The following is a 25,608-nucleotide window of genomic DNA, read 5'->3' on the forward strand; positions in this document are numbered from 1 at the left end:
ATACCCAGGGCTCGGTTTACACCTATCATCATTTCTAGCCACTGGGGGACCATAGGCAGGCTGGGGGAACTGAAATGAATGTTTAAAAACCTCATAAAGTGAAATTTTCATGCCATGGGACCTTTAAAATCAACCATATTGTGAATTTCAACGACAAATGAATAGTTAATGTTAAACTTTAGGCACCACCGAATCGTCAAATTTACTGAAATATTTTACTTCAAAAATGTATTCAGAAAACAAAAATTCAAGATAAAAAAATCTAACTTGATTACTTAAACTTTAACGTTCGTAAATGTTTATTTTTGACTTTGGAAACAGTAGTCCAGTCGTTTCAATCATATTTCATGGTCTTCCTCAGCAACCATATTGTATACACTATACACCACATGTTAACACTTGACCCAAGTTCCATACTTAGGTCACGTCCTGACAACTGAGTAACTCCATTCATGAAATGTGGTTGAAAGCTCCAAAAAAAAGCGAGTAAGTGGACCTTGAAATATATATTTTTTACACTTTTCTATCTGAATTTGAAAAAACTGAAAAACAACACTTTAAATCACTTACTGGATGTTTTTAAGAAAATGTTTCTTACAAGATCAAATTATTTGTCTGGTATTTGCTTCTGTAGATTACATTTAAAAAAAAAATCTGTTTCCAGACACCGGTGTTCCAAGTACTCTGGATATTCCACATGACACAGTACACTTCACCTCCATCATGGTATTAGACAGATATCTCAAAACTTGGACAAATAGGAGCAAAACTATCTGCCCTGTAATGATGATACTACTAGAGGAAAGTGAGATAATGTGTTTTTTTTGGATGAAGTGACTCAGTCAACAGACATCGCAATCTTTCCTACGATTTAGTAGCTGATAACGTATCCCCTGTTGGCTGGTTGCATGCTTACTTATTCTGCATGCTTACTAATATCCCCAAATTAGCTACACATTTTTTTCACAGATTTTCAGAGTCCTAGGATGCAAATATTATTTTAATTATTTAAAATCAAAATGTGATGACTGGTTTGACTGTAACCTCGCCCCAACAAAAAACACCCAAATGATTTTATGAACAGTGAGCATAAAACATGTTTATAACTAACGAGGAGGTGTTCAAGATCTTTGTAAATGTCATGCATTTTAACAACTACAAATACAGTAGGGTTGGAAAGCCAGCAGAATGTGTGTAATCTTGCCCAGTTGAGAAGATGTGGCTGCGGGCCAGAAGGCTGTGGGATTAGAACAAACACACAGTGTCTGCATGGCACCGTGCTGGTCTGCAATGTAGAGAGGCTCCCCTGCCCGGCAGCGTGCCCCGCCCCCCAGAAAACTGTGGGATGTGCTGTTTGGTCATGACGTTACCTTGGGTACATGACAGTCAGCCCCAACCAGGCTCTGTTTGGGTCAACCTCGCCTCTCTGTGTGGGTTGCCCCTCTTTTCTGTGTGGTTTCTGAGGTGAAACAGGAAAAGAAGCTCGGAGCTGGTAACATGTTCCACTTTTAATCAAACCTGCATCTGATAGCCGGCCATGGGTCCGACACAGAACAAGCAGAATTCACTGCTAAAAGTACTGATGAATATGTGTATGTGTTCATGCCTGCTACCTTGATTTTTGTATTTGGTTGTGCTTTTATGAATGGGCAAAGTGGGTGGCTGGTGCCCCGTGCTGGGTGACTCCGATACTGGGGTTGAGCCATGTCTGACAGCGGGGATGGCTGGTGGCTAATGAGAGGTTAAACAGACAATGACTACGTTTACATGCACATATCATTCCGGATTTTGCCCTTATCCTGAAAAAGACAATTTTCTGACTAAGCTGCTTACATGACTAATGAAGGAGAATATTCCACTAATATTCCCGTTTACATGCAAGTGTGAAAATAAGATTATTTCAAAGTTTTCCACCGGTGGCCGACTTGTTCGACCGTGCAAACACAGCCTTCCTCTGTCATTCAACCACCTTCTTGAAAAGGTTGGCGTTGCAATGTTTGCACACATCCAAAAACCTTTTCATATCCAAGTCTTTAATGTTTAAATGTAGGTGTGTTTCTCCTTCTTGTCTTTTTGCCATGCATCTTAACGGCAGCCCTGCAAACTGTTTGGCTGTTCAACTGATGACTGGTTGTTTTTTGTACAACAACCATAGCAACGCACTGAGCTGACCGTAAGCTATAAACGGGCAAGAGGCCGTAAACTGTCACAAACTGCTGTAAAAACCCTGGTTGAGACACATATGCCGCTGTTTACATGTCCAAAGAATGCTTCTTAAACCCGAATAATATCGGCATATCCCACGGCTTTATCGGAAAATGCTTATTTCGGAAAAAGGCTTTATTCGGAATATCCCAACGGGATATGCTGTTTACATGACCCGAAATAAGGTCATATTCGGAATAATAGTGGAATATTGGTGCGCATGTAAATGTACTCAATGTGTTTTTAGAAGACTGTACCACTGGTTAATTCATGTTTTCACTTTCAATTACCCAAGTGATAACATAGACACTAAAGTAAGTTTTTGTTGCTACTGTAGTAGCAGCGCCAGCCTTAGCTTTATGAGGGCCCACTGTGAGATTAACATTTAGAGGGGTCCTCCACTCAATTACTTCTTAACTTTTGAAATAACCTTCAATTAATGTATTTTACATTTTAACATATGGCAGATTTGAGCTATGATGCGTCTACCAAATGCATACAAATGAAAGGGGTGTAAATGCAAGTTCTATATCACTAAAGACTCTCATAAAAAAACTGAAACTGATCCAGATACGTGCAGTTTATCACATAGCAGCATCATTTTGCCTCTAAACCCATTCATTACTTTATAAACCAATCAGTAGTGTAAAATCAGTTGTTTGCAGGGGCAACATATTGGGTAGGTAGGTAGAACATTCAAAAAGAAAAAAAGAAATTAGCTTTTTACAATCCTGTAAGGTTATAGTAATGAACAGCCATCAATACATTAGGATAAAGCACTAATGGCTAATGTTGCTGATCTGGGAGCTGAGGCCGTGTCTCAATAGCGGTGGGCTTAAGCTGCAGTTGGCTGTCATGTCTTTCGCTGCACGCTCCCACTCCTAGACAGCTCACTCAGGGGATTGCGAGAAAGAAAGAAAGTTTTATGAAATGTGAGTTTCTCACAAAGGGAGTGGAGCACAGAGTTCTTAACCTCCTATATCTCTGGCTCTTTATCAGCTTTCCCTCGGAGTGAACGTGCAAAATCCCAGCTTTCAATTTCTTAAGCCGCTTGAGGAGAATAGTCCTGATATAACCCAAGCCCACCTTCTTACACCCGGACGACATACCTCCCCTTCTCACTCACTCCCACTCTACCCACGCACATATGCTCCTTCATGCTTTGGATACATTCATCATAAAACTTTACTTGAATGTAAAACAGTCAGATTAATTGAAGATTAATTTTACTTTATTGTAAGTGATAAAAATGGTGAAAGCAACTGATGCCGGGCAAAGCTAAATAACTGTATGTAGACAGCCAGTTGCTGCCAAATAACTTAACAAAGTTTATTTCATAGGAATTGCTGCAATCAGTGGAGTCACTCGCAGAGATTAAGTAAATCCCGACAGATCTTTATGTAGAGTTTAGCTTTTGACATCTTTGACCAGATTTGATCTTTTACCAGAGAGCTGAAGAGTCTAACATATGGCAAGGTAACATTTAAGCTGCGTGCAATCCAATTAACTCTGATATAGTACAGCATACACAGTCAGGGCACCGGTAGTACTGATCAAAATATTTATTGTTTTGTCTAGGGGATCAATTACCACTAAGCCTTATAGCTATATCAGCTGCTAACAGGCCAACACATATGCTAAATGCCTTAAAAAATAAATGTACAAGAAAAGTATGCAGGCCTTAAGCCTGATTTATGGTTGTGTGTGTGTGTTGAATCTACGCAGTTGGTACGTACGTAGGTACGTATGTATGTAGGTACGCGTAGATACGGACCCTCCCCAGAAACTTCACGTCGCTGCGTGGCAGACCGCAACAACTGGGATTGGTCTGTTTGGCCGTGGCTTGGTTTCGTTGCATTTCCCCCTACTCATTTCCGGGGAACAACATGACATCGAAGAGAGGGTTAACTTTTCTTGCTACAGCTTTTCTTACCGTGGTCAGAAATCACAGGGGAGACACCTTGTTTCTCCGTCTTCACCGCTGGAGTCTGGTACCTGCTCCGAAGCTAATCTCTCTCGCTCTACCACACACTCCCCATGCATACCCACATACCAGCTCTGCTATTCTCTTAAAGAGATACGCTATAATGACGCAGACACAACAGCACACATGTATAAAACCTCACAATGGCGTAGGCCACGTACTGAAGTCAACAAATAGATGCAGACATAAACTAAACCAAATTACTTCAGGGATGGGATTTTACCTTCATCATCCATCGGTCTCAACAAAAAGTTGCTCTTTGCATTCATCTGCAGTAGTCCGCTCTCATGCGTCCATATCCAACCTGTTCTCACTCCGAACTCGTAAAATACGGACATTTGGACAGTGGCTGTCAGCGTCTGAAGCGACGAAAAAGGCGTCTTTCAGCGTGTTTGTAGAATGTAGCGGGGAGAGCAGCAGCTAGACGGGGTTTAGCGTGTAGTACGTAAGGCCGAAATTCCGCGTAGGGAGGTTGGTTGGGGTGGTGGATGGGTCAAACACAGGACTTTCACCCAGGAGACCGGGGTTCGTGTCCCGCTTGTCACATTTCCTAAAGTCGCTTTCTTCTTTAACCGTCCCGTTCTTCCCGCGTGTCACGGAACCGTAAGCCCACCCACAACCTTTTCCTAAGCCCAACTGTCCCGTTCTTCCCGTGTGTCACGGAACCGTAAGCCCACCCACGACCTTTTCCTTAACATAACTGCGTCAAAAGGGACGCCAAAAGTCCCGACCAAGCGTGTTTAGTTAAAACGCTAAAGGAGACTTTTAGCGTCAATAACAACGACAAAAGGCGTCCTTATTTTACGAGATGGGAGTGAGAACAACCATCCTTATTTTACGAGATGGGAGTGAGAACAACCGTCCTTATTTTACGAGATGGGAGTGAGAACCTGTTGCCATATCTCTACTCTAGCAATCTCTTCCTCTGTGTCTGCCCTCAGGCCAGCTCATATTACATCAGGCATGTCCTCTTGAGTCTTACCAACTAATCAAAAAAGACTAATGACAACCTGTGACCGTGACAATGCCTTGCTTCACAAAAGATGGTTTGCAGACAGTTGCAAGACCAAAGTCTGAAATGGTACAAATACTTTGTCTCCAATAAACTGTTAAATATTTGTCTAGCCAGCAACGGGGCAAGGTTTGGTTGGCAATCTTCTCAAAAATAAGTTGTTTTCTTCTAGCTAGCTAGAGTTAATAGCCCCCGAAGTAGTCACTCTGTCACCAACTTTCCAGAAGTAGCCTACCTATGAACGTAAAATTAACTTTCCTGTGCCACTTTCTAGCAGAGGGACACGTTCTTTTTCTTTCACATTTTTAATTTAAAGAGAAGTGATGGAAAATGATCTTGGTTATAGTAGTTGTAGAAGAGGCAGTACAGTAAGGACAGACAGTCAGACCAGAGCACAAAGGTAGTAAGCATAATGCCTACCATACAGTAGAAGACTTTGAACAGACGTTGAAAAGACTAAAGTCTGACACCATCTCACATCTAAAGACAACCATCTCAAATCTAACGCTAAACACTGTCATAATATGTAAAGACTGGAGATCTTGTAGGGTCACAAATTGCAAGACTTCAACTAGATTCATTTTGAAAACTGTAACCAAGCTAACTAGGTAACTAACAAGGTAACTTAAAAAGAAGATTTTATGTTCTGCTGTACATGCAGATGAATGGTGGCAGTCTGCATTTATCTGCTGGTAAAACTCCTGTTGGATGACACGCTTCAGAGGGGTTGAAAATTGGCAATTTCTCCTCTTTAGCGTTTAACTTAGCGCGGTGACATAGCAACCATAAACAACTGGCTCTAGCTGTTGCCGCTTCCTCTTTGGTGCTGGAGGGAGGGCAACCATTGGTTGTTGACAATGTTCACATGATTTAATTTCACTACCACGACAACTTACGATAATATCAAACACGTAACATATTTCGTCGGATTGTCAAGATGGGAAAAAGTGTTTTATGACCACCTTACACCAAACGATTGATACGACCGGAGCGCGACCCAACTCTAACAAGACTCTCATGATTTCATTCCGACATTGGAAAATAGTCAGTGACAGTGGAATCACTTAAAAAGTCGTTTAGTGTAAAGTCAGCATAAGAATAAATACCAATCCCCAGTTCCAACCATGAGGCCGCCCACTCTGCCCACTTTGTGTGTATGTGAGTGTGTGTGATCCAGGCAGCAGATGCAGAGGCCTAGCCTGGCCCGGTCTGGTCTGGCCTGGCCTGGTCTAGTCTGGCCTGGGTGCTGCCCCTTTCCCCTGCCTAATGCTGTACCAGGCCTCACCAGCCTCCTCTGCTCCTCTCGTTCAGGATCTGAGCTCATGCCGAAAGCCCTCTCCACCAGAATTGTAGGAGGAATCTGGTGGTTTTTCACGCTTATCATCATCTCCTCCTACACGGCAAACCTGGCGGCCTTCCTCACCGTGGAGAGGATGGAGTCGCCCATTGACTCTGCTGACGACCTGGCTAAGCAGACGAAGATAGAATACGGGGTGATAGAGGATGGCTCCACCATGACGTTCTTCAAGGTTAGTTAAAGCTGGATATCATTAAACCAACTACAGTCTTTTCTAGTTTAGTGGTTCACTGCTCTCTATCACCCAGCGGTTTACACATACACAATATAGCTATGTCAAGGCTTATGCTAAACTTTGAAATGGTTGATGCAGCATGTCAAATCTGCATAGTAAATACTGTATTTATAGTGTAATACAGGTTTTTTTTTTCTTTCTTAAGATGGATAAGTTATTTTATGGGACACTAAAACTCTTCACTTCAACTCACACTAATGAAATGCTTATGTGGTTGTTTCCCAGTGATCAACCTCATGCAACCACTGAATTAATACAAGTATATTATAAGAACACTACTTTATAAATCTGATAAATATCAAACTCTAACCTACTTAACCTGTCTTATGTTTGCTGTACTTAACACAAAATTTAGACATTTCCTTGGGAAAAAAACCTCTGATGGTTCAAAAGTTAATTTCATAATTGTTCATTGTTTATTCTTTTGTTGAAAGATTACATGTGCTTTAGAATTATACTTTAATAATGTTGGATTTTTTAAATCAGATTTAGAAAAATAATGTTAAAAATCACTAGATCCTACATTTCCGTATTAATTCAGTATTGACTCTCTCTGCCTGGTGAGTCTTTTTAAAACCACTTTGTAACATGTACTTTCAGTTCGAATGTATGAGCCCAAACCTATAGATTACAAATCACTCAAATTATGTTGCCTGAGTAATTTTGTCATCAACACGTACTCCAAACTTAACATGTCAATTTTTATTACCTTCCAAAATGCATATGGCTGTGTAGTTTTATCTGCCACCTCTATGGTTAAGGCTCGGTCATGTTTATGCTATTATGCTACTTATGCTACTATTATGTGTTCTGACATATATCGTTTGCATGACCAAGAAGTAATTTTCACGTGAATATTGCCACAGAAACCATTTTAGACATTTTACAGTTTTCACAAGAGTGGCCCTTAAAGGTGCTCTGCCACACGTATTTCATTACTTTGTGTGTCTGAAGTTCTACCATGGAAAAAATGCCTCGGTTACCTTGTTTCAAGCCATTCTAGCGTGGTATAGAAAGCCTGCAGGAAGACTCAATTTGTGCCAGGTCTCATTAATATTCAACGAGCTAAGCTGCTTGACTCTGATTGGCTAACAGCTAGCCAATGAGAGACTGGCTATCAGCATCCTTTACATCCTTTAGCTTTTGTAATTGGCCTGATTTCTTCGCTTATTTCTTTTCAGTGGCTCGAGCTAACAGAGGAGGTAGCAGTTCATTTTCACATTTACGACATAACACAAACATCTAACATATTTAAAAAAAAATACAAGTAAAAATGGTTTTGTGTGTTAGGGCACCTTTAATAAATGGCAAGGTGGCTATCATAGTTCATGGTAAATACTGTGACACACGCAGCACCTATAGCTAATGGTTTTAAAACTTATCATCAATTGTCTAATTTTTAGCTACACTGGCAGTGTGGCTCTATGGATGAAAATGTCCCATAAATCAGTCGGTCAGTCAGTCAGTCGGTCAACCACTTTCTTTCAGAGTGAAATAGCTGTGACCCTGATGAAGGCCATAGAGTTTTTCTTCTTCAGAGTGAAATATCGAACAAATATTGGAGGATTGCTATAACATTTTATATATCCAGAGATAGTGTCATTATGATTATGATAAATAAAATGTAATTGAATCCAGTACCATCATCAGATCGAAATATATTTTGTCTAATGTTTTGGAGATCCACAAACCAACTAGTTTTTCTATGCTGGAATAATACTGAAACACCTGACTCTACTACATGACTGTGTGCGTGAATGAGTTTGTGGTAATTTGATTAAACTCAACTTTTCTTTGGAATGTGTTCTTTGATAGCACGATATGAACTCCAATAACAAAGGTGTTCAACATAGATTTTGACACAAGGCCACTCAACAAGACAGGGCCTCGAGATTAAGTAACAATGCAGTACTTTCCTAAATTGATATTGTGACAATTGGTGATAATTGGTGAAAAATTTTAATTATTGAAAGTACCAAAAAATCTATTGAAACAGTGAATCGGAAGCCTTTGGGACCACTGAGTGTCTGGTGCTCAGAGGCTGTTTCCCACTTTGCCCAGTTGGCGTTCCAACATCCGTAAAATAGAAAGCCATTGAGTTGATACAAAGCTTACTAAGTCTCTAGGTCCACAAAACTCTCTCTCTGTACTTCTCAGTGGTGAAAATGGTGTCGTCCGGTGACTTTCGCACGCAGCAGCTCAAGTGATGCGTTTTACGTCACCGCTGAGAAAGGACAATAGCAGCGTTCAGCTTTGAAGACAAAGAGGACATAAAAATGATAAGATAATTACCTCTTCCGAAGAGATTATCATGTTTTATTAATCCTCTGTGTTAGCAACTGCGTGGAGGAGGGGTTGGAGGCGATTACCGAAGGCTTGCGTCATGTTAGTCTATATCGACAATGTTCCACTTCTGGGATTGTTACAGTGCCGCTGGAAGTCCCTCTTTTTAGGCCAGATGTCCCACACTTTCCTTTTTCTTTGTGTTGGCGTTCTAAACTCCGGTGGATTTCTGAGGAGGTTAACTGCTCCTCAGATCTCTGCAGGGTAAATCCAGACAGCTAGCTAGATCTGTCCAATCTGAATTTTCTGTTGCATGACTAAAACAACTTTTGAACGTACACATGTTCCACCAAAACATGCAACATGCTGCATTGCAAGGATGTTTTGTGATTACGTTTGAAAACTTCCCTGCATTAGTTCTCTTTGCTCCAAGTTTGATTTCTCACCTCTGTTTTTAATTAATTTATTTAATTTTTTTTGCTTCTCTTGCAATCCGTCGCTTTTTTCACACCTCGTTTTCATCCATCTGGGCAATAGACACACATGCATTCACGCGTACTGTTCACACACAGGGGCACGGCTGTGATTACTATGTTTGTGTGTGTTAAGTCTTCACACTGAAACATACTGATACCAATTCATTAGAAAACTCTTTATCATTTCACCACAGAAATTAATGAAAACAACAGTTGGTGTATGAAGCAGCATATGTGCTTGTTAATCAGCCTACCTATGCTGAGGTCCCTCTGCAGCCATAATGTACAGCCTCAGGTCACTGTTAGTGCAAATTGTGCATTATGGGCTCTGTTGGTATACACACGCAGGATAATACCCCTGCTGATTTACAGTGTAAAAATTGTTTAAATGCACAATAGTCAGTATTGAGAATGTTTCATTTTGCAAAATAACAAACATATGCTCCAAACTTGTCATACCTTCAACCAAATGACATAATGGTGTCTAAAAAGAAAATGCTGTAACTAAATAACTCCTTTCCAAACAAAGATAGCAAAATGAAAAACAACCTTCTTTTTCAACACAAAATATCACAAGTTCACAAGTTTCATGGTGATGAAAAAAGAGAAAATAAAATTAATACAATGTTTTGGGCCAACTGGCACTCCATATAATTGATATTCTTTCACATCACACCTAAACTAAAATGCTTTCAACACAGTTGATCAAAATGCTTTGCGTGACTAATCCTACTTTAGAACACACTTCAAGACTCAGCTGTGAAAACTGCAGAGAATTCTGTGAAGACAATCAAAAACCATTAAAGGTTCAGTGTACAGAAATTTCAAATATGTTCTAGTGGTTTAAAGATATCTGTACAATTGAGGCGTATGGTGGTTTTGAAACCAGGAAAGAAAGAAAAAAATGTACTGATTTCTGTAGATATTAGCACTGCATTATGCTACACAATATTGTTAAAATTGTCCAGGGGAGATACCATTACATAGAGCTCTCTCTCTCTCTCTCTCTGTCACGGAAACATTAGTCTCGCTTTGCCAGACCTTCCCCCACAGCGCTGCGGAGGAAGGTCTGGCTAGTCTACACAGCATTCTGCGATAGGAGAAAAATTTGTTGTGGTTTATTGGCATTTCTTTAAACCAATCACAATCGTCTTGGGCGGCGCTAAGGACCGGACGCACGGTCTATATATATATATATATATATATATATATATATATATATATACACACACACACACATACAATTTGATTGTCGGCTTTGGATACCTCGGAGTTTAGAATGCCAACACAAAGACGGCGAAAGGTGAGGGACGTCAGACTGAAAATGAGGGACATCAGGCAGAACTATCCCGTAAATGAAACGTCGTCGATTATAGATTATAGACACAACTATCAACTAGTTAGCTACGTATCCCTATCTTTCTTCCCCTCTCACACTCTTACCTGTGACTCCTTCTCATCTCTTTATTTTCTGGGTGGTTTTGGTCACATTTCCTCTGTCCTTTCCCCTGTAGTTGTCCCTCACATCTACAGACAGCAGTTTCACTGCAGCTGATGTTATTCTTAAAGTCCTCTTTTTTCTCTGACTTCCATTAGTTGAGATGGACCTCCAGATGTAAGTAAAAATCACGTGAAATTAAATTTAAGTGGTTCTCATCTGGAAGCTCTATTAGAATGTATTTGCTGTCAGTGGTGGTGGTTACGCTAATAACCCCAGCTCCATGATCTTTAGCTAAGCCGTGGCTCCCTTTGCCTACAGTTTCATACTGCTGCATTCATTTAGAACTGCAAACCCTGTGTCATAAATTGTCGGTAATGCTAGCAGCGAAACATTGTGAACAATCCTCACTGAGATAACACACACTCAGTCACTCAGAACACACTGAGAGTAAAAACACTAGCATCAAACACCAATACACAAATTACAAACTTTTCATCTTTACAGTTTGAATAACTTAAGTGACTTCACACTAATCAATATTTTCTTCAAAGAAAAGAGTGAAATTCTTTCACATGATATTTTTAATTTTATAATATACCAGTTTTTAAGGTAAACAATAAGGAATCCAAATCAGCAGTTTGCTTCAATAGATATATTTTTTACAGTATTTTGTCTCTAGTAATTTATGGATTTACTGGGGGAAAAAACCTAAAGGTGCAGAAACAGTAACAAAGAATAGTGTGACTAATCCTGTTTCTCTCCAGCATCATGCGGCAAGTTATCTTCATCACATTGGATGTCTGCATCATCTCTAAATACAAATTACTGTAATGTTGTGTTTCCATTGCTTTCACCTCCATTACTTTCTGGAAAACAGTAAGAACACAGTTTTACTATAGTAAAGGAAGTGTTTTTTCTCACTTTTTGTTTTATAGCTGTGTATAACCTCAGACATCTTACCTGGACATATTGGTATCTCTGCTTTTTTACCTGTTTCTCTCAAACGGTACAGTGTATAATTGTTTTATTCTAATTTGGTGTTTGTATACAAAAAAAGGCTTTCTGAGCTTTCTCTATATCAATACCGTATATGTTCACTAACTAGTCTAAAACAAGACACCTGCTTAGACTTTCAGCTAAAATTGCAATCAGCAGTGTTTGATAGGCACCAGACTGAAATCTGTTCTGTCTTGAATGCGTGGTTAACAGTTTTGACAGCAGTGTGTTAGCATTTGAACAAAGTGCTGTAAATCCACAGTGTTGTGCACGTTGTGGTTAAAGTGATGGGATAAGTGTGTATTTCTTGTGTTCAAGCAATGAAAAACGAACTAGAGTTTGGATCATGTGAACTGCTGCTGTGCAGACTGGAGTTAGAGTTTTGCACGTGGCTCCAGTTGTTCCCACTGTCGTCTAGCAATCGAAACAAAAACTGTAATTAGCTTTATATCAACTCATTTGGCAATAGTTTGAATCAGGGGCATTCATTAATATAAAAAAGTTGCACACTAAAGCTTTAAATGGAAACGGTATTGGACTATAAAATAACAAAAAATTGCCGGTGCAACACAGATGTCTTCTTACTTGATGATTTTATTTCTTAAGGTGCATAACAGTGACTAACGTTTCAATGTAAGGTTACATCCTCATCAGAGTCCTTCTGCAGATCTGCAGAAGCGCAGAGAACTCTCCTTTTGACCTGTATTGGACTATCTTGCCTTGATTAAATGTCAGCAGAAATGTTGCCAAGTAACAACTAAAGCACATAGCTATGTTTTCATCAATAAAAATTAATTTAGGTGCTGATGCAGCTTCATTAGAGCCCCACTGTGTCTGAAAATAATAAACATGCACCAGCCAATCAGAATCAACTTCTCTGTTTGGTCATAACAAATAAAAAAATAAATAAAATACAATGTATTACAAGGATGATACATACATAAATAACGTTAATAAACATATCATATCCACCGAACAGCAGATTTTACCATGAGATCCACTGTTTGCCTATTTCTGTAACATGTAGTCCTTTGCTTTTTCTTTGTTTGAGTATTAATCAGTCCAGGCAGATGCAGAGGGCATTTGTCCTCAACTGAGTTAACATATTCTGTCCACACATCCTGTCTGAGGTGTTTAGAACGCACTGTTGTGATGATGGATGGAGCGTTTTGATTATCATCAGTCTTAGTTGATCGAGTGCAGCACACTCGCAGCTGATGTGTGCACGCATCACAATCTCGATTCAAAGCCAGGGGAAAAAATGACAAAATACCTACTGTTTGGGGTAATTATTGACTTCTGCTGTAAAATACAACTCTAATGGTGGCTGATTATGAAAATGTCGGCGTGGGATAGTCTCTGAGGCATTGAGGCGTGTCACTCGTCTCCCAGGCAGGTACATTCCCTATGGACTGTCGCTACAATACCACTGAATAATTGAATAAGCAAACACACCACTGCTGTGGCTTGCTTGTTAGCTAATAAAATCCCATCTTATTAAAGGCATTGTTGGTTTTTCACCTTGTGTGTATAATGTGGTGATGGCTGGAAGCCCTTTACATGGCCGTGGCACGGAGCTCCATGGCTGTACAAGCCTGCATTGTTTTGCATTAGCCATAAGACAAATGGGAGGAACACCTGCAGCATGGTGATTAAATCACAAATCTAAAGCTTATTGGGATGATGTGCTTGATACCTGAGAGAGGACAGAGGCAGGGTATGGAAGAGTGGAGGGGGGGGAGAAAAAGCTGCTATATTTCTAACTTGCTTCAGCCCATGGTTGTATGATTCAAAGTGTTTATGAACTCATGAATAAATTCACAAGAAAATAGCAGCAGACTGCATATAAGCTAGTTACAATGATAAATGCAATTAGATTACATTAGATTAGATAGACTTTATTGATCCCAAATTGGGAAATGTCAGTGCTACAGCAGCAAAATATCAGAAACTGCACACATACAGAATATACAAGAAATAATAAATAGGATAGAATACTAGAACAACTATTCAAAAAATGAAGATAAAAAATACAAAGGAAAAAATGTACAAATGTATATACAAGTTGGGAATAAAACTGTGTGTATGTATTGTGATGTATATGAGTCTTATCTAACACTTAGGGCCCTATCTTGCACCCAGCGCAATTGACTTTATACACCGACTCATGTATCATTCCTATTTTGCACCCGACGCACAGCGGACTTTTCCCTCCACAGACTCACGTCGGTAAATTAGGGAATGAACTTGCGCTCCCGGGGGCGGTTCAGCAAAAAGAGGAGGCGAGTTCCGGCGCAAACGTTCCCTAGTGCTATTTTGCAATTTCAGAAAACAGTTCCGCCACAGACCAGGAAAAACCTAGTCTAAAGTCAGTGGCACGTTATTCAGATGCTATTTTAAGGGTGCATGCTTGGCCGTAATGTAGAGTGTGCACACCGCGCATACACTTTGCTTCTCTCATCTCACGGAGCCAGCAGTTCCCATTTTTGCAAACCATACATAAATACAAGGAAAAATATAACCTTGTTTTACACAACATTTCCATGAATCATGGATGTGTTGATGACATAAATGAGGAAATATTAGAGGACTTAAGGTGATGTGATGTTGAACTGCATGTGCTGATGCCACTTAACCCAAATGCCCCAGCAGCAGCACGGGAGAGGAGAGACAGAAGAGCTGCATCGTCTATAGTGAGGTCATCTCGGTCTAATGTTAGACTACATTGCAAAAATATCACCATGCATTCATAACCTCGTGATTCAGTGAGAGTGAGCCCATAACATCGGAAAGTATGTTTTTGTGACATTTCTTTATGAAATTCTTTATTTACATTTTGACAAATTGTATTAAAACATTCCCCGGGAACAAACACGAGTTTTCTGGGTGAAAGTCTTTTCTTTTCCCTGGGAAGTGATCTCCACTATCCTGGCTTGAAAGCGCTGGGTTTTATGAACCACCCATCCCCTGACCTAGTCCCTATGGAGTCCAAAGGACTCACATACAGCGGCAGTCAGTGTGGTGCAACAGCTACATACGAATTACAGTGCATTACTTTTTGTAGCTATATGAACAAATGGTTTAAACTTTTTATTTTGATTTATCCAGGTAAGTCAATTGAAAATATATTCTCATTTGCAACGACGACCTGTCACATTCACACAGTTACACATTCATACCTGGAAGCTGCCCAGTACAACCACAGTCTAATCTGCTGGCCAATGAGCAGCTCCACTGGAGCGTGGTCCTTTGGCCCTTGCTCAAAGGCACCTCAGTGGTGGTAATGAGGGAGGGACAAGTGCTGCTCTATCACTTCCCCACCCAGATTTATCCTGTCTGTCTGGGTATTGAACCAACGACCTCCCGGTCACAAACTCACTTCTCTAACCTGCCCCATGAGAAAATGTTCAGGAGAACAGCCTGACCTGTAAGCTGCACTTGTACTGTATTGTCTTGACTAGACAGTAGGCTTTAGTAGAAGAAGACACAGCACAGTACTGTATGTAGCCTACAGTTTTTTTATATTAGAAACATTACATCTGTCTCTCTTTATGTGATGTCACTGTCTTTCGTCCTTACATGGGCGTGTGTACCTGGGCTGTGTTTGTGTGCTATGATAAAGACAAAAGTAACGCGCCAATTTAAATTTCAGTAATTGTAATTGCGTTACCTTTCTAGTTACCGCCGAAAGCAGTAGAATCACAGCAATGCGCTACTCTATAATGCGATAATGAGAACCTTGACAATGAGATCAAGCTATTATTGGCTATATATATATGGAGTAAACCTATACAATGTACCACCTACCTTTGGTCTATATATGTAGTGTTCATAATGCAGGAACACAACTAAGATATGCAAGATTCCCCAAAGTTTCAGAGGTTTTCAACGTGTAGTGTTCGACGTATTGTGCATGTGTCAGACAGAAGGCCAACAAGTCTGCAACCAGCTTGACAGGGTCTTCAATACAGGATATAACTAGAAACGGGCACTCAGTAGAGTGCAGATTTTCCCCAGGCGTGTCTCCCTCTCCCAAACAAAGATTAGTTCAGTCTCACTCAATCAAACTCAATCAAACTCTGGCTCCCTTTCAGTCAAGATGGCGGCAAAGATAACAAACACAGAGATTTACTAATCTAGTATTGTGCCTAACTTTAGTGGATCATAACATATCGGGTATGGAATTAATCTGCATATGCTCCGGTTTAAAATGAGAACAAACTTTTCTATGGATGTCAGTTTGTGAGCCACGACAAAGCCCAAAATGTGGCCTGCAACAGAGGAGGAAAGGCTTGTTTTTAGTCTGCCTTTTGCTACTAAAGCAGTTGTTGATTACTTGTGGAGTGATGAGTCAGCAGACTGACGGTATAAATTTAGAGCACTCAATAAAATAGGTTTTTCAACGATTGTGAATCACAGCAACCACAAGAGGTCCTTGAGCAGTCATAAATGTGCACAAAAACATTTAAGGCTAATGGGTCCAGTACGCAAGATTAGAGGCGGACAGACACACACACACACACACACACACACACACACACACACACACACACACGACCGAAAACATGATCCAGGCTTACACCTAACGGAGATAATAAATACCAATTCAAGTTGCAAAACCTTGTATGCATGTTTAAAGACAACCTAAACCCCCTGTTTTTGCTTGTAATTTAAAAGAAAATGAATTCTGAACCCTGACATACACTGACCCCCATCCCCCCACCCCATCATAGATTAATAACGTGACTCTACATGTAATTTACTAACTCAATAAACTTGCTCTTTAAAGAACTTTGCAAGTGGTAACATTGATTCTCGCAGGATCATGCAGTTGTCTATGCTCTTCTTGATGAATCTCAAAGTAAATATAGTCTTGCATCTCTAACAACATTAATATGTTAAATGAGTCTGCCCTCTTTAAGTCCGCTATTTGATTTTACAGAACTGGGATGATTACTGTGCACTTTTGTTTCCTGTTCCCCAAGGTCCTGGAGCGCAGCTAGTTTGATTTGTTATTTTGTTGACTCGGCACTGTTGGCCAGAAAATAGGCTCCTTAGCTAGCGTAAGCTGTTACGTGATGTTTCAGTACTTGCTAACCCAAACCCACTCCCCTTCTTTACTCGCACAGCTCAGAGAAATGAAGCAAATACAACAATTAATGTCTTGTTTTCATCTGAGAAGCTGCATTTTCTGTGTAAGGGCGGTATAGCGGTCTGACAGGGCCTGCAGGGGATTTTTCTTCACTTCACTTCATTTTGTTTGTGGTTGGTGTTAGGAATTTAAATGTATGTTTTCTGTGTAAAATACTGAGGAAAAACTATCAGAAAGAAACTGAGAAGAATACTGTGTCAACCCTTGTGCTCTGAATGCTTATTAGAATGTCATTGCTCAATAGCTGGGGCATAAAGACATTCATATAGGGTGGACAAAATAGCAGATAACCATGAGAAAGTCACTCAATTCCAGTTCAAAAAGAAGCTTAAAGCAAAGTGTCAGCTTTATCTTTACCACTGACAATCACACCTTGTACATTTTCAAAGGAACCTCTAAGGTATATAATAAACTGGCAAAATAATCACCAATCAATCAGTGTTTTCCATGAGCCCTTTTTACAAAAAACTGCAAAAAACGGTTTAATCTGTGACAGAGAACAGTCCAGTCTTAAACATCAAGAGTTATAATGCCAAGCAACAGAACAGTGCATCAAGAAGAGGATCCAACTAGTCCTGCTTCCCAATGACAAAATGGGCTGTTTTGTAGTGGTGGAAATCTCAAATAACTTTTATAGCTGATTAGCAGTGTTGGGAGTAACGCGTTACAAAAGTAATGCAATTACAGTAATGTATTCCTTTTTAATGTAACGCATTACTAATTAAATTTCGGTATATATTATACCCGTTACAATCTCAGTAATGCGAGTTACAATGCATTTTAACGCAACATTTAGTGTTAGTGTTTGTTTTTTAATTCACCAACACCGGGAAACATTTCTTCACAAAAATAAAAAGCTGCGAGTATTATTTCCTGTTGCTGTATGTGTTATTAATCATCACCCTGCAGCAGCTCCTCTGCTCTCTGATGTTGGGGCTGAGCTCCTCCAACTACGCTCAAGACAAGATAAATCACAATAAGTTTAAAGCTTTAGTGCGTAACTTTTTGATATTAATGAACGTCCGTTACATTCAAGCCATCGCCAAATGAGTTGCTACAAAGCTAATTAAGACTATCAGCTCCACACAACTCTCTCTGTATTTCTCAGTATGGCTATGTTCAGAAGATTGTGTCGTCCGGCGACTTTCCTGCACAGAAACTCAAGTGAAGATAATGACCTCTTCTGAAGAGTCCATCATGTTTTTGTAATCCTCCGTGTCCTCCTTGGTTACAAGCAATTGTGTGGAAGAGGGGTGGGGGCGGTGCGCAGTCACGTAAGGCTATATCATGTGGACGTGCCGACAGTTTTGTTGTCATTACTAAGAATTCCTCATGGGGGAGACTGAAACTACGCACTATAGCTTTAACCTCACTGAAGATCACTGAATGTTATTTACACAACTAACCAAGGCAGACAATAGATAGATTTTAGAAATGTATTGGACTTATAGTTCAATACATTTGATAAAATGTATACACTGTAACACATTGCTGCTGTTTTCACAGCATTACTGCATTATGAACAAATGCTTACTGTAGAACCTGTAATGCAGTTATGCCTGTTATTGTAGTCAAATATTTTCTGTAATAAAAATTACAGCACCCAATTACTGTGATACTGTGAACGCTTATGCTATATTATATTATTATATTGATGAATACACAGATACTGTATACCCATCACTTTAACTTGTGTGAACAATGCTTTACTGTGCACCCTTGTGTGAGTGTGTCAAATTATATACAAATTACATATATAAAATATATACTGCATGCCTAAAGTTTATTGTTCATATGTAAAATGTACATTAAAGGTCAATAATAAATACTAAACAGAGTCATAATCATTGCCACACAGCTCTTTATACGGAAGTGAAGCTATTTTATGCCACCTGCATCTGTATTACTCAACTTCAGTAAATACATGCCAATAGGTGTCATAAAAGAATCTCAATGCAACCAATGTAACCATTACTAGAACTTAACAATAAAATACTAAGTTAAGTATAATAGTATTAAGTATAATAAGTGTAGTAATTAACAGTCTTACCGGCAATTTCCACTGGATGCGGAACGGCTGTGGAACGGCTGTGGAACGGCTCCGGAACTTCGATGGAGTCATTAGGTTTCCATTAAAGTCAATGTGTGTATTTCCACTGACTGCGGAACGGCTGCGTCCCTACTCCGTCCCAGCTCCGGCGGTCCACAGCCCTCTGGAGCAGATACGCAGAGCTTTTAATTTTGCCGGACGCCGGAGAGCTCCGCAGCAATTCAGCACACGGCAGATAGTGCGGGACAGGACAAAATAAAAATCTGGTTAATTTTCAAAGTAAAATACACCGTGCTCACGGCGGATCATATTTCCCTGCACTACACCTTGAAAACACAGCACAGAGTTGTTTCCCCTCTACTCCTCTGGATGGAAACAAACTGTTGTTGGTTTTGTGGTTCTATTCTACGTGAATTCGCGAGATATTGTGGGTCCTTGTGACTACAGCTGTCAGTCATGGCCGCAGCCGTGCCGCAACAAATCCGGACCTGGTGGGTATTGACGGACGGCGGAGCACGCAGCGGTTCCACAGCGGAGCTGGTCTGCAGACGTTCCGCATCCAGTGGAAATCCACAGTTACAGTACATCAAAAAAGCCAACAGCTTTTGGCCTGGCTAGGGTCAGCAAGAAGCCCATTAAAGTTATTATTTTACTGAGTCATTTATAGGGTGGTTCGCTAGTAGTGGATGAAGTAAAAATCCCCCGTTAAAAATTAACAAATTGCCAAGTGACCGAAATGATAGTGAGATGATAGCCAGTAGTGATGGGCAAATTAAGCTTCATGAAGCTTCTTAAACCATTTTCTTTATTTTCCAAGCCCACTTGATGGTGCTTTCTGTTCAAAAAGGGTTGATAACACACTGAATTGCCATTCCTTGAGCCATTTTCTTTAAATCAAAAACACCATCTAGTGGGCTCAGACAGTAAAAAAAAAAAGATTTATGAAGCTATATGAAGCTTCATTTGGACATCACTAATAGACTGATACAAACAGCTGACAACAACTTATAAAAAATTAAAGTTTGATACCTTCCGCTTTCTTTCTGTTGCCGTTCTAAACTCCAGTAGATTTATGAGGACTATGGTTAACTGCTCCTCAGATCTCTGCAGGGTAAATCCAGACAGCTAGCTAGACTATCTGTCCAATCTGAGTTTTCTGTTGCACGACTAAAACTACCTTTGAATGTACGCGTTCCACCAAAACAAGTTCCTTCCTGAGGTTATTTTGCAGCGGCACTGTGGCTCTGCCTGGTGCTTAGCGCCGCCCATGACGATTGTGATTGGTTTAAAGAAATGCCAATAAACCAGAGCACATTTTTCTCCCATCCCGGAATGCTGTGTGGACTAGCCAGACCTTCCTTCGCAGCGCTGTGAAGAAGGTCTGGCAAAGCGAGATTATATATGAAGGGATTTATTAGGAGACTTTGATCATGTTCTAGTGTAAAAATTGTCATATGGAGTACTATTAAATGTTGAATATTTTTGCCTTCACAAACCCACATTCAATTGACAAACTTTGCATTGAAAGCTCATATACTTACAGATAAAAGGATCAGACGCCATATCCCTTTCAATCTTAAATGTGTCTTAGTGTATGCAATTACATGACATAAACCAGTTAATACACAGTGTAAATATTCACTCAAGCAGTAATAGAGCGGATTACTCGCCATGTTGATCTAACTACGGCTGATTGTGGTTTCGGCTGGCTCTTTCCACCCAATCACCCCGCATGACTCACCGCTGCCTAACATTTCAGCTCGTGTGAACAATCTTTGTGATTTATAGAACAAAATGTGTGACTAAAATCTACAGAATGTGAAGCATTGCTAATTTACAGCCACTTCGATTTGATGACAGGATTAACCAGCAGATTTTACAGATACGGGAAACTGAAAAACAGAGGACAGCATTCTCCAACAGAGGCAGGTCCAAGGAAACTTTATCAGGCAGGTGATGATTTGAGAGTATCAGACAGCAGAGAGCTTTTTTTTTGACCTGGTATTTCTTTTAGTTATTGCAGGATTTAGAATATTCTGATTCAGTTTGGCTAAACAAAAAGGATATTACACATTCTGCAATGCTACGGTTGGATTCATTTGGATTTGTTTACTATTTCAATTTGACAGCTATTCACTGGTGTACCCGTTGCATTTTCCAAGATCTCTCGTATGGTTTAAGTGCAATCAGCTCTGGATCCCCATGTGAAGGCTCTGGGAAGCCCTCCACGGCTCTCTGCCTGACTTGGAGTGTAGGTGGTTATCTGACTCCCCGTGTATTCACAGCCACCGCTCTCGCCTTATCAGCAGTCTGAAGCTTGCATGCTCAATCGCCTGATTTGTCAAGGGTGACTCCGAAAAGATTCTGATAGGCACTCCGCAAATCACCCAGTTGATCTAAAATATCGACCAGCCACAAAAAGTCATTACACACAATAATGGCGGGCAGGACCTTGAAGATGTGACTTAATTAGGTTTAAAATGGCTTCAAAAATGCCTTCAAATCTGCTCCCCTGGAGAGTAATGTGCTCTTGGATTTTTCTCCATGATTACAGGTGTAGAAAGTGAGGCACACTGCTACGGACAACGCTGCTGGTGATCCTAACTATAGGTGATAGCAGCAGCACAGGCAGCAGAGATGTACGGTTATACAACATCACACTACATGTTGAGTTGAAGTAAAAATTGTTAATCATAAAAAAAAAAAAAATCTAATGCTGCTATTTAACATGCTTTTCCTCAGGCATAATGCAATTTGGAGAATAATTAAATACAAACAGTTCTGCAGTCCTTGATAGAGCTGTATACATTGGTGCTATTTAAATACTATATATAATGAGGGATTTGATTGCTCTGCCTTTCGTTGTTTCTTTTATTGGCTTAGAACATTATAACTGCAGAGACTAATTCTTCATTAACCTCCAACCTAGAACTTCAAATTCATCAGTGTGGCTTTTACAATAAATACATGTGACAATGTTCCTTGTGTCTAAGTCAGGATATATTTTCTTACTCACATTGCCATTCTGTGTCTCCTCACAGAAAACCAAGATCTCCACATATGATAAGATGTGGGAGTTCATGAGCAGTCGGAAGCACTCGGTGATGGTAAAGAACATCGAAGAAGGCATTCACCGTGTGCTCACCTCAGACTACGCATTCCTCATGGAGTCCACCACCATTGAGTTTGTCACCCAGCGCAACTGCAACCTCACCCAGATTGGAGGCCTCATTGACTCTAAAGCCTACGGGGTTGGCACGCCAATGGGTATGTATGCTACAATTATAACACACCATGTTTTGCTGAGGCAAAGCATAAACTCTTATACCTGTAAAATATCTTACATGAAGTTGAAGTTGAAATGTCTTTAATGTCCCCAAGGGGCAATTTGGTTCACAACAGATAGCCAACACATACACATTCACACAAAAACACATAAAAACATGAGATACTAGATAGATAAGAGCATAAATACACATATACACTGTACGCAAAGAAATGAAAAAAAATATTTGCTGTGACATGGTCAGGGATGGCAGATGACCTATAGTTTGTTGAGAAACCCAACAGCTGATGGTACAAATGATCTCAGGTATCTGTTAGACCTGGCACGTTCCCGAAAGGTATACCTCCTTCCTGATGGTAGGAGGCAAAACTCAGAGTGTAGTGGGTGAGTGATGTTAGCCAGAATGGCCGTTGCTCTCTGCGTGGCTCTGGCCTCATACACATACCCAATGCTGTTGAGGTCAGTGCCAATTATTTTTCGACATATGTTTACAGTTTTTCCCAGTCTGTTTTTGTTGATTACACTCAAATTGCCAAACCAGCAGATCATAGCAAAGGTTAAAATCGAATTAACGAAGGATGAATAAAAAGTTTTCAGAAGTGATGTGTTAACATTAAACCCCTTCAGTTTCCTTAAAAAAAACTGGCTTTTTTTACATATATATATAGTCTGTATTGGTAAAATGGTGCCCAAGTACTTGTATTGGTTTACCACATCTACCGCTGTGCCATTAATCAAAGTTGAAGCATGGTTTTTTGATCATGCACAAAAAAAAAACATGCAAGAATTAAATCCTCCTTCCAATATCATGGATATAGAGCCACTCGGCCAGTCATGCCAAAACACTTATTTATGAACTTCAATATTCAATGGGAAATAATCTCAAAATGAAATAGCACGTGGCATAAAACACAGTGCTTACAAGCAGGAGAGAGGAGTTCACTTTGTGGCGTAAACAAAATAGCCTCTAGAGTGTTTAATCCAAACCACCATCTTTTTCCTAACCTTAGTCATTTCGGTGCCTAAACTTAACTGTCATCCCTGCATGACAACTACCATGGCCCCTAAAATACTTTTATTTTAGGTATATAATGGTTTATTGGTAAAGTAGCATTGATCCCTTTTTTGGGGGGGGATACATTTTGTCCACACCAGGGATACAAATAATTCTGCAGAGGCAGGGATATGTAGACCAGAAAGGGGGAAATTTCCCCCCCACACGCAAATCGCTCCCTGTACATATGTATTCAAAAACTACCAGCTACTCAAAGTAATTGCGTTGCAATTAGTGGCGCTGTAGCAGGCAACAACTGGATGAAGCTGTCTTTTCTTTAAATTGTTTTCCCTTTTGGCCCTTCGCAGCTGTCATGGGAGCCAAGTTCAACCACTGTTTTGCTGTGTCAATGCCTTTTGGTGTGCTGAGTCTGAACAATCTCATGAGTCCATGCATAAGCCATGTGTAGTCATTAGAGTTTAGATTCTCGCCCGAACCCGACCGAGCCCGACCCGAGGTCCGGTCGGGCTCGGGCTGTTATTTTCCGCCACATCCTCAGGCCGGGCCTGCCCAGGCGGACCCTTGATCAAGCAATTTTTTTTTTTATCCATTACCTTATTATCCTATTTGGGTGGGGAGAAAGCTATGCCATAATCAGAAATATTATAAATATATATATATAGGCTATATAAAAGTAACAAATGTGTACAAAAGTTAGGCTGCAGTTACAAAATGCAGCACGTGTCATGCAGGAGTCTCCTCCTCTCGCACGCATCACACCGGGAGCTTGAAGATGTAAAGAAAAAAAGAAAAACAGGAGAATTAACTTTGAGCAAGGGTGGAGGAAAGTCGGAGGTATGGAAGCAGTTTAAACAAGTCGTGGGCAGTGACAACAATATGTTGTTCATCATTGTTTCTTTTTTTTTTACGTTTCTTCATTCGGATCCACTTGCGATCCGTTCCATTCTAAACAAACAGCGCAGTTTATAGGCTTCGTCCTCGTTGCATTTTTCTAAACAGATTTCTGTAGTTCAAACAACTGCGAATTGTAGTTGAGAACGTCAGCGGGTCACGTATTAAAAAATTGTCGGGTTTAAATCGGGCTCGGGCTCATAATTACAGTTAATGTGTCGGGCCGGGCCGGTCTCGGACACAGCGTGCTCAGGCAGGTTCGGGCTTGATTTTTTGGGCCGATCTAAGCTCTAGTAGTCATGTGTAGTCATGTGTTTTTAATGTACTTGCATGTGTTTCAAGCTTAAAAGCATTAAAGCACTGAATGCAAAATTAGACGCAACACATTTGGTAATCTGGTTTTATGACAATTTATGTTATAGGTCAATAAATTCTAAATAATTTCCAAAATGTTTACTGCAAAGAACTATCTAAATTAGTACTAATTAAAGGGGAAATGGAATTTTCCTTGAAAGAAAAGTTCAATTTCAACCCACTAAAACATCCGTTTCATTATTAATTAATGTATTTATTGGTATGTATTTATAGCCAAACTTTTATTTTAACATATATCTTCACAGTTTTGCATCTTCAGCTGGCTGAAAGACTATCTAGGTAACGCTAGCAATTCCATGGAAATGTAGCAATTGAACACTCTCTTTTTCACTATGATCAATAAGGAATTACACAGTCCTTTGGTGGAACTTCTTGGAAATAGTTTGGATCTGTTCTAAAATTACAAAGTGTGACCAATGAGCCTGTTCTACCAAAAGTTAATGCTGTTTTGGATCTTGTGATGGAAGCGTGTAGGAAATGGTTGTACTCTGACATAGCAGTGAAAGGTAAAGGTCTTGAGGTCAGAGCTTAATGTTCTAAATGTCCGTCTTCAGTTGGATTTAGTTTCCAAATCATGGCAAGAAGATTGGGAGTTATGGTTTCAATTCATATTCCGAGATTAAAGTCGGAAATTTATGAGAAAGAAAACGTATCAGAATTGTTTGATATTAAAGTGGCACATTTCCAAGAAAAAGCTTACAAATTTACAAGAAAAACAGAGCTTTTGTTCCCCTCCTTAATGCAGTGTGCAGCATTCCAAGTGGGCCGGAAGCGTGCCAAACGCACTTTTGATCATTTTGTGGCCAGGCTTCCTTGGCGCACCTGTGGCACACTTGGGCACAGGGTGGGA

General features: G+C 40.1%; 1 protein-coding gene across 2 annotated transcripts in view; it reads left to right on the forward strand.

Annotated features, from left to right (window-relative positions):
* grik2 (glutamate receptor, ionotropic, kainate 2) overlaps positions 1–25,608 on the forward strand; it is a 299,478-nt gene that overhangs the window by 227,892 nt on the left and 45,978 nt on the right. For both annotated transcript variants that reach the window (XM_036005960.1, XM_036005961.1), the window contains exons 14-15: positions 6,513–6,730; positions 22,233–22,458. In XM_036005960.1, coding sequence (XP_035861853.1) covers positions 6,513–6,730; positions 22,233–22,458 — 444 coding nt within the window. The remainder of the gene's footprint in view (positions 1–6,512; positions 6,731–22,232; positions 22,459–25,608) is intronic.

This window comes from Sander lucioperca, chromosome 10 (assembly GCF_008315115.2).
Source record: "Sander lucioperca isolate FBNREF2018 chromosome 10, SLUC_FBN_1.2, whole genome shotgun sequence".
NCBI classification, from domain to species: Eukaryota; Metazoa; Chordata; class Actinopteri; order Perciformes; family Percidae; genus Sander; species Sander lucioperca.